Source organism: Equus quagga, chromosome 1 (genome assembly GCF_021613505.1).
Source record: "Equus quagga isolate Etosha38 chromosome 1, UCLA_HA_Equagga_1.0, whole genome shotgun sequence".
Lineage (NCBI taxonomy): Eukaryota > Metazoa > Chordata > Mammalia > Perissodactyla > Equidae > Equus > Equus quagga.
The window spans coordinates 165,295,387-165,305,882 of NC_060267.1; the positions used below are offsets into that span (position 1 = coordinate 165,295,387).

Sequence of the window (10,496 nt, forward strand, 5' to 3'; positions counted from 1 at the left end):
ACACCTGTGACTCTCTACAGACCGTGCCCTTGACTAACCTGCTGCTTGGAGGCGGGGTGGGGTTGTACCACATCCCACCTGGGAGTGGAAGGGGGGCAATCGCTGATATAGGGATACAAAAGCCCAGCACCCTGGCCTCAAGTGAGTCAACTCTGATACAATTTATGCTCCAGACTCCTTCATGAATCATGCCAAGGTCGTGCCAATCGTGACTTTGCTGAGACACATCCTTGCTTACAACTTCCCCTTCCCTTTTCTCCTGAATAAATCACACGCACACAAATTCCTCTCTCAGATTCTACCTCTAGAGAACCTGACCTAAGATGTTTCCTGCTGTCTCTGATTATCCATGTGAAAGCTAACAACACGGATTTTGAAAAGCACTTCTCAGTACACATCCTCTGTCCGTGCCATAGTTTCAGACTGCGCTGGAAGCTAAATGCAGGAGTCGAGAGTCATGTGCAAAGACAGAAGGCTCCAGTGGGTGTCAGATGGGGTACACTGTCGAGATTCCCTGCGCACAGGTGCACACTGGCTTCTGAGGTTTAGCTGCCATGGGCAACCTCCCTAGAGGCCACAGAAATTTCCTGCATGATTTCTGGGTTGTGTCACCCTCCCTTCTCAGATCTCTTCAACACCTTCCCAATGTTCCCAGGATATCAAATTCCTTAGTATGGCCCCCAACACTTTGCAGGGTCCGACTCCTGCTCCCCACTCCAGCCTTACCTAAATTTTGCCTCCTCACATTCAGCCTTCCAGGCATATGGAACCTTTTCTATTCTTCCTCCGAGGAACTTCACAGCCTCAGCATCCCTGTCCTTGCATAAATTCTTTTCTTTTGCCTAGAACACTCCCCACTCTCAGCTCCCCCCAAGTTCTTCTCTCCACCTTCCATCTCTGATTCTTTCCCTTGGCCAAATTCCATTCATCCTTTAGGATCAGCTTAGACATCTTAGAAACCTTCCATGACCTTCCAACACTGACTTAGGAGACTCTCCTTTGGGCTTCCTTAGCACCCTGACATTCCCTCTCAGAGCACTTATCTTCTCAAAGCAACTGTCTGATTCTTGTCCCCCTCTTCCATTAGACCATGCCTCTGTGAAGGGAAGGAGTATGCCTGTCCTGTTCATCTTGTATTCCTGGTACAATGTTTTAGACATAATAGGCTTCTAATAAGCAAATACTTGTTTAGTGAAAGGATGGGTAGAGTAAATGAACTAGCAGATGAATTAATAAGCGAATGAGTGAATAAATGAATAAATGAACTCCTGGGAATGGCTAGGAGTTCAGCTGAAGTTACAGTCATCCTGGGCTTTCCTCAGGCTCTCAGGGCTGGTTCCCAGGGCTGTTTGGTAGTGGAGATGACTTGAGAGCTATCATTGATTTGCATTCAGGAAAATTCTGAAGATAAACAATGCCCTTTCTTAAAAATTGCTTTTGAATGCCCAAGAATTGCATCACAATCAGTGGTGAGCCATTAAACACAGTTTTCTGCTAGTGTTCTTCTGTAAGATTTGTAGATAGTTTCTCTCGAGTACTTTTTCTTGGGGGGTTTCATGCTAAAGTTGGGGATCAGCGCCTAGTGCGTGTACTAAAAATGCAGGCAAACCTGCTGTCGGCTTCTTCATATATCAAGAGTACTGCTTTCTCTTATGTTTTTTTTCCCCTTTCTGATTCTTTGAATAATGTTCCCTGAGTAGAAATATGATAGACTTTTCTTCTTTTTCATGTACAACCCTTTTGGTTTTATGTCTGTTATTTTTACTCTCTAGGACTTGACGCTCTGCTGGTGGTATCGCTAAACACAAATGCTCATGATGAGTTTTCCAGCTTTGAATTTGGGAAAGGATTTGATTACAGGACCCACCTGACCATTGGAATGAGAGAACTGGGCAAAATGCTATCACAATATCTGGTGAGTTGTGGAACAAAAAATCATTATTCAAAATGCCGTGGGAACAAAATTGGAGTCTTGATGAGTATTCTCAAAGACTGCCTTGTTTGCCCCCTAAAAAAGTACATGGTCTTTACTTTATGAAAAAGTGTGAAAGAGTAGAGCATTGCATTTTTGTTTTTGCATGTCCTTTTATCCTTTGTCATCTCACCAAATGAATGCAGGGGACTAAACAACCAACCAGCCCCTAATCAGATAAAAAAGCCTCCAAAATTTATGCTGCAGAAATCCCGGGAAACAGGAGACTATCAACTAGGAACCAACCAGTCTTATGCGAAGTTGGCCTGTGGCCATCTATGTAGCGGGTCCCCTTTCTATAGATAGAGGTCATTTCCTTGAAGAGGGTATGTTGCCGATACAGTTGCTAGCCTAGTGCTCTCTAATGTGTGTCGAGTCTGAAGGACAGCCTTCTCTGCAGCTGCTCGCCCAAAGGGAGAGCACAGGCTGGCAGGTGGTGGATTATGATGTGTGTAAATGCAATTCTTATGTAATGAAGCTCCTCACAGTTGTTGCTCACTCAAGGTTGCTTTTTTCCAGGGAAATATTGCAGAGAGGGCTTGCTGCTGTACATTTTGCAGGTGTCCAGGGATTCCAGGACCTCAAGGGACCCGAGGACTACCAGCTTCGAAGGTGCCACTCAGTTGTGAAACTATTTTACCTAACGGGCCTTGATTTGGTACGGGTGGGGCTAAGACTGAGTAGTTGAATTGCAGCCTTCACTGGAAACTAATGTCATTGCTTTGGACATTTCATGTGACTTCTATGGTATAGGAGCCAGTTCAGAAAGACTCACTTTTGATAGTTATTAAGAGTAACTCCCTTTTCTCTTATATATCCGTGGTGAGGTAGCTCCTTGGTTTTGCAGTTCATACTTTTGTACCCACTTTAGACAGCCTGAAAGGTAGCGAGAGGTATTAGAAACAGCAGGGAAGTTGTGCTTGCTCAGCATTGGAACACGATTGAACTCAAAAATAGCATAGCATTGCAGGTTAATAGCCCCTTAAAAAAATGAATTATAAAAGATAGATTACACAACAACAGCCCAGATAGTGCATCACGATATTTTCATTCAATGGAATTCTCTGCGGAGGTAATAATGGATGAACTACAGCTACACAGGACAACATGAATAGGTTTTACAAATGCCGTAATAGCCAAAAAAGGCAAAACACAGAAGAATACATTTGGTATGAATCCATTTATAAAAAGTGTGAAAACAGGAAAAACTAACCTATAGTGTCTAGGGATGAAAAATTAAGCAGTGAAGTATCAACAAAAGGCAGGGAGTACTATGATCAAAGTCAGGGGTGTGCTCCGGGGGTGGAGGTGGAAGTGGGCTGTGTCTGGGATGGGGGCTGCATCTGGGTACCAACGACATCCTTTTTCTTGGCCTGGGTGGTGGTAACAAAGACGTTCGCTTTATAATAATTAAGCTGTAATTTATATTTTATTTACTTTTATGTACTTTTTCAAATGGGTTTTAGATATCACAATAAAAAGGAGTCTGTTTTTTTTGTTTTTTTTTTTTTGCGGAAGATTAGCCCTGAGCTAATATCTGCCACTAGTCCTCCTCTTTTTGCTGAGGGAGATTGGCCCTGAGCTAATATCTGTGCCAGTCTTCCTCTATTTTATATGTGGGATGCCTGCCGCAACATGGCTTGTTATGCAGTGCGTAGGTCCGCACCCAGGATCCAAACCAGCAAACCCCGGGCTGCCGAAGCAGAACGTGCAAACTTAACCGCTGCGCCACTGGGCTGGCCCCTGTTCTTTTTTTTAAGAGATCAAATGTAATACTTGCTCATGGGTTCTGCCTTATCTGTCCTTATGGAAGGATTATTTATCTTGGACTGTTTACTAAGTTATGATGTTTTGTTTAGCACAGTTTCCTTTCTCATTGCTTTGCTCAAGTGAGTATTAGAATCATATCCCAAAAGTACAAAGCCCCTGGTATACTGAGCGACAGCTAAGACCTGTGTTAGAGATGAGGAAAGCAAACTTCAGATTGACCCCTTGCCACAAATAAGCCACGCGGCGTTAAACCACAAGTGACTGAGGGAGAGAGGATCAGAACTGAAATATATGTAACCTCGTTGCTGGCAGAAGGGCTTATTCTTTCACGAGCTCTCAAAATTGCCAAAGAAAATAAAATGATCTCTTTGGAAATGTTATCAATTTGCCTGATAAAGAGTTGTGGCGACCACTGCTGTCCTCCATGCATCGTCCTCAGGCCCAGAACTGGCCCTGACACAAGGAGCTGCCAGGTGGGTTGCGAAGGTCGGCCTCCTGTAGGCATCTGGAGGGCCAGCTCCCACAGAGGGCTTCAAAAGTGAGTGCAAGGACAAGAGCCAGCTCCAGAGGGGGCAGACTATCCCCAGACTCAGAGCCGCACCGGCAAAAACTACAACCAAGTTGGAGGGAGGGTCTTGCCTAAACTGCCTCATGATTTTGCAAGTTTGAATTGATGGGAGATGGCTATCATTTATTTTTCTCTTTCCTCCCAGGGTTCTCCAGGTCTCAAAGGCAGCAGAGGACACAGGGGAGAGAGTGGAGACCCTGTAAGTTTTTGTGACCCACCCCCTCTACACACACACACACACACACACACACACACTTATTGATTTTCTTTTTCGTGAAAAGCTTTGCTTTCCTATAAAAAGAGTAGGCGGAGTTCTGTTTCTGTGTTTATTTTTTGTAGTTTTGGGTGGGGAATGGGTTACTTCTCTTTTCCTTTCCTTGTCTGAATCCTAAGGCACTTGCTAAACCTACTTTTTGGGGGGAAGTTGGGAGCAGGCTCACCTACATGTTGCCTGGCACGCTTGTATGGGTGGCAGGGAGCTGGGCATCCCCCTCTCTACCCCTCGCAGAGTGACTTTGGGCCTGCAACCCAGTGCTTCGTACATGGAGAGGGAAGAGGGCAGAGCACCCCCAAGGCGGGGCGTCCTGGTTACATGCCACACAGAGGCTTTCGACTCGCAGTCTTTGATCTTAAAACCAGAGCTCTCACTTGGTTCATCCATCCAATTATAAAAATGGATTTGGAGGAACTGAAACCACATGGGTGGCTCCAATGGGGAGAGGAAAAGTTTAGGAAGCATCCAGCCTGCGTCTCCATCGTCTTAGAATCAAGGCTAGCTCCTTGTCTAGGCAGCAAGTTATGATTAAAAGCAGAGGCTCCAAAGTCAGTCAAGGGCTGACCTAGATGTGAGGCTTAACTGGATTGTTAACTTCTCGATCCTCAGTTTCCTCATCTGTAAACATTTATAAATTCCTCTGAGGCTGTTGTTTACAAAATGACCACTAAAGGGGATGCTCTAAATAACCAACTCTGTTATCTGCAGAGGGGTCTAGAGCCCTAATGAGCAAGGAAGGTCTTTGAGTGTGGGAGCTAGTGTCACCCAATTGCCTGGCTGGAAGCCCACGGCTGGCTGAGAGTCCAGTCAATGGGAAACTGCAGTGTTTAGCTACCTCTCAGCAAGCTGTGGCTCTGGGTGAGGCCTCCTGCTGAGAATAATCCTCAGAATAAAGAGAGGAAAGCAAGCGAAAGGAAAGTCACCTCTCCAGTCACCTACCAGGAAGGAAAAGATTAAGCTCATTGCTAAACAGGTATTTTTCCATACAGCATAGTATCAGCACCTGCCGTGCACCCAGATCCGAGCCAGGCCCAGGGACATGATGCAGGAAGAGACAGCTGTGGGTTCCTGCCCTCAAGGAGCACAACATTGTTCTTGAGATTCATTTTACTCTGGCATTTGCCTGTATTTAAACATTTCCTGGGAGAAGTGGGATTGGCGGGAGATGCACACATCATTGATCTTGAGCATTCTTCCCTGTGTGCATGGTCTGACTTTGGGGATCTTTAACCTGGTGGTCCTTCCCGTGAGCACTGGCTTGGAGTACTGTCACTTCCCATCAACTGCTTCTACTCAGCTCCAGTTCCCAGGCACCAACTTGCTTCTCTGCGGTCAGCAATGCTGAATTTTCCAGGGCAGCACGAGGGCCCTGGGCAAGATGGCAGGCCAACGTGTGTTACTGGAGTATTTGGAATGTGGCTGGAAAGCAAAGCGACTTCCGAACCTTTGGCTGCACTGTCTGACGAGGGCCTTGAAGTGACTGAGCTCCTCCTGCATCTTTGTGTGATGGCCGATCTGTAGGGAAGCCCTGAAGGGTCACAGGGAAAATGTGTGAATAGAGGGGAAAAGTGGAGTTAAATGAACAAGTTTGCGGGAAGATTTGCTTTGTCTAAAGCTCAGAGTGCCCCTGTGACCTAGCTTAACTCTTGAAAAGTAAACTGTTGGCAGCTTCTGGTGAAAGAGTCACTTCAGATACCTGTTTGGGTCCCTTTTCCTAGGGAGGACGAGGAGATACTGGACCCCAAGGAGATAAAGGGACTGCAGGATGTCCAGGGGAGCAGGGTCAGAAGGTAAGGCTCTGCTGGAAATGTTATTTTAAATTGCCTACAACATCATCTCCTTCTCTCCTCCATTCTTTCCCCCCTCGTTTTCTCTCTTCCATCATCCCTTCCTCTTTCCCTTTCTCCGATTATATCTGTTAGTTTCCTCATCTGCAGATTAGTTCTATTTCTTAATAATCGCAAGGAATTTTGTGCACTAATTAAATTCCATCTATAACCTCTTGGTGGTTGTATAGCTGGAAGCAACTAAAGAAATACACAATCACTGTCTTTAGAGAGACAGCCCCTTCCTGCTCCAACAGTCTGATCCATGTTCTGTCTTTGATATGTCAGTGAGAGCTATCTAATCTTTTACAGGGAGCCAGAGGATTTCCTGGATATAAGGTACTATAGTTTCTTCTCAAATTTGATTTCCTCATGGCATTGGTTTCCCAATAAGCATGTAGCAGAGATCTCTTTTGACCTGATTGCTGCCCCTTGCTGTCTCTCAGGGAGAATATGGAGCTGATGGGATTGCTGGACTCGATGGGGAAGAGGTAAGCCGTTATCTTCAAGTACCATAACATCATCCTGAGGTTGATATACATATGTTTTTTTAAATGGGAATTTTGTTCTCTTTGTCTTCTTTTAGGGTGTTCATGGATTTCCTGGAAAAAAGGGAGAAAAAGGTGATCCAGGATCCCAGGTAATACTTTTCAATACATCAAAGAAGGAGAATTTGGTGACACAGCCAGTCTTAATTGCTGTGTGTCAGTGGTTATTAGAGATAAAATTGACACTAGACTTAGCCACATAATGAAGGCCTATTACCACTGAATAGATGCTGCATTTCTGCTTGGAGCAAGTGGGGAACTATGTAATTTTCAAGAATTTCCAGCTAGGAAAATTCAGGCGTACAAGGATAGTCTATGGGCATGTTTTTCAGAAGTCTGAAAATGAGTACTTTTGCCTGTCAGTGGCTTCCATGTTCTCTTTATTGCATCAGAAAAAAATTGACCAGAGAAAGAGACAAAATTGCTTTGGTGGCCTTGATATAGCAAATGACAGTGAAAGTTTTTATTTTAAATTCATTTCAACACTCATTAATATGTGCCTACTTAGAACTAAGCAGCTGTGCTTTTATATTCTGGTCCATTTATTTATCAAATATTTTTGAATACCTGGCATATGCCAGGCACCGCGTTATGTGCCAAAGAATCAGAGATGAACCACACTGTCTTTGTCCTCAGGGATCCCATGGTGTAGCTGGGGAGACAGACAGATCAACAGCTAATGCTAACACAGAATGTGATTAGGGCCATGTGGCAGGCATCTACATGGGAGCCCAGAGAAGGACCCCTAACTCAGCAGGGGAGGGAGGGAGGGAGTTCAGGAAGTCTTTCTGGAACAAATGGTACCTAAGCTGAAGATGAATAGGAATTAGCAAGACATGGAGGAAGGGCATTCCAGACAGAGGGAACAGGATAAGCAAAGACATGGAGGCTTGGGGGTGCTGCCTGGTATGAGCATTAGAGTACAGGTAGAGGGAGGTAAAGTTCAAGAGGTAGTGGGAAGAGATGAGGAAGGTATTGGTGAGCCATGCAGAAGAGTTTGGTTTTTAACCGTTAAGCAATGGGGAGCCTTTGAAAGATTTTAAGCAGGGGGATCACAGTTGAATTTACATTTGAGAAATATTACTTGGCGGTAGTGTGGAGGCTGTGTTGGAGATGATATAGATGAGAGACAAAGATGAGAGGTGGATCTGTAATAATCAAGGTGGGAAGTGATGAAGGCTTCAAGTAAAGCAATGGCAGTGAGGACGAGGAAGACATATTCAGGGCATAGCAGGGCCCAGACTGGAGCAAGATCCTAGGGGGCAAAATTTGGAAGCATTCACTCTCAGAGTTATGCAGAGTGAGTGCCTCCCTAAATTTTACACCCTCAGTGACTTGCTTGTCTTCCCCTAGTCCTGGCTCAGGGACACAAGATTTCTAGATCTAGATGACCAGAGGAGCAGGAAATGAGGAGTCAGGCAAAATGCCTGCAAGGATCCTGGCTTGGCAAGTTTAGTTGGAACAGTTGAGTTTGAGGTGACAATGGAATATCCCTGCGGAGGTTTGCAGCGGGTGTCAAAGGTTGCTAGACTGGCTGGGATGTCTAATACAGTACCGGGGAGCAATATGTGACTTATTATTAAATTCAGATTAAAGTGAAAAATTCTGCAGTTTAGTTGTACTAACCACATTTCATGTGCTCAATAGCCACATATGGCTGGTGGCTGCCATATTGGACAGTGCAGATAGAGAACACTTCCATCACTGCAGGAAGTCCTACTGGACAGCACTGTGCTAGACCGTAGGAAGGTTTCCCGTTTCTCAGCCTCACTACAGGTAATTCCGACCATAGGTTTAAAAGTGGACTTAGCACTGCTTGAGATGTCTAAGGGAACCTGGCTGGGAGAGAAGAACATAGATCGTTTTGTCTAATTGATTTCCCCTGCTAAATACACACAACACTTGACATTTTAATGCCATTATAAAACCCTCCTACAAGCTAACTCAGAAGCTCATTTTGTGTTTTTCAGGGCCGCCCAGGTTCCAGAGGCCCCCCTGGGGGATACGGGGAGAAGGGCTTCCCAGGGGACCCTGTAAGTTACTCGGGCTCGGTTGGCTCTGAATTGTGTGGTTGCTCCAAGTTCCTGTCTCCTCTCCCTCGTGTCTCCTGCTAACCTGTAGGCAGAGGCTTGTCTTGGGAGTCGGGGTGCTGCATGTTGACCGAGGCTTATTTGTCTGGGAAAAATCTGTCTGTGTTTAATCTGGGCTGATTATATTAAAAATTCAGAACTGGGAACTAGCATTCCATCTTAATCATCTTTATGGTCCATTGAAAGTTTCAAGTTCCTTTGGGGGGAAATTTCCATAGTTTTGCTTATTGGGCTTCTAATGTTGCAGATTCCCTATGTGCAGACATCAGTTTCAGGGGGCTCTTACTATACTCTTGAGGGAGTAGCATGTTTGGACCAGTGTACCAGTGAAGCTACTGATACAAGGAAAGGAAAATCACCATGGCTTCAGCAAGCACTCTTAGAACTCCTCATTTATCGTCAAACCCCCTTCAAACTTGGGGAAATATTACTTTCATTTTTTTCATAAATCTGTGAGTTTCAAATGTGGAGAATTTTCTCAAACCTCTCATCACTTAACCCAAATTAGCTTAGTATTTGAATATTGTACCATTTTGCAAAAAAAAAAAAAATAATGCTGATACTTCTTGATTCTGAAATACCTTTTAAATCTTCCTCTAGGGTAATCCAGGACGAAACAGTGACATCAAAGGACAAAAGGGCTCCCGAGGAGAACAAGGAAGACAAGTAAATCGGATCTACTTTCTACACATAAGTTGATTAATTCTGTTACTGAGCTGAGGCTTTTATAGAATCTAAATTAATTAATTAGTAAAATAAGTAACTCTTCTGTAATTTAACAAACCTCTCTAAGTTCACATTTACAAGAGCCTGACTTTCTTAAAATAAAGCATGTCCATAGAAGGTTACACTTCTATGAGCAAAATCACTCATCTTCCGGAGGATGATATTATGTGGGAAGCTGGTGGTAGGAGAACATGTTGCTGTACCATCTTCCTCTTAAAGATTCTAGCCTCACACGTTTGTTCTCCTGTTTTAATAGTTCTTGAGGTTTTGGTGCTGATGCTTCTGTATGTAATTTACTCAGAATCATTGCCTTATGATCTTGGGGGGACGATTATATTTCTAGGGTAGAACCGGACAGAAAGGAACGCAAGGCAGTCCTAATTCCAGAGGAGGCAGGGTAAGTGTTCCCTTGGACATTTATTTTCCCTCTTTATCACCTGAAGCTGCCACAGAGGCATTCAGAATATTTTTTTTGCTGCAGATTCGGCTGATCCAGGGCTGATAAACTGGCACTATTGTCATTTGGGGCCAATAATTCTTTGTTGTGAGGGGCTATCCTGTGCATTAGAGGATGTTTTGCAGCATCCCTGGTCTCTACCCACTAGATGTCAGTAGCACCTCCTCCCCTCAGTTGTGACATCCAAAACTGTCTGCAGATACTGCCCAATGTCTAGGCGGGGAGGCGGAGTGGCGGGGGGGGGGGGGGGGGGGGGGGGGGGGGG

General features: G+C 44.8%; 1 protein-coding gene across 3 annotated transcripts in view; it reads left to right on the forward strand.

Annotated features, from left to right (window-relative positions):
- COL6A5 (collagen type VI alpha 5 chain) overlaps positions 1-10,496 on the forward strand; it is a 130,539-nt gene that overhangs the window by 57,982 nt on the left and 62,061 nt on the right. For all 3 annotated transcript variants that reach the window (XM_046676902.1, XM_046676911.1, XM_046676918.1), the window contains exons 11-20: positions 1,773-1,915; positions 2,492-2,584; positions 4,456-4,509; positions 6,303-6,374; positions 6,723-6,749; positions 6,857-6,901; positions 6,997-7,050; positions 8,929-8,991; positions 9,649-9,714; positions 10,118-10,171. In XM_046676902.1, the coding sequence (XP_046532858.1) occupies positions 1,773-1,915; positions 2,492-2,584; positions 4,456-4,509; positions 6,303-6,374; positions 6,723-6,749; positions 6,857-6,901; positions 6,997-7,050; positions 8,929-8,991; positions 9,649-9,714; positions 10,118-10,171 (671 nt within the window). The remainder of the gene's footprint in view (positions 1-1,772; positions 1,916-2,491; positions 2,585-4,455; positions 4,510-6,302; positions 6,375-6,722; positions 6,750-6,856; positions 6,902-6,996; positions 7,051-8,928; positions 8,992-9,648; positions 9,715-10,117; positions 10,172-10,496) is intronic.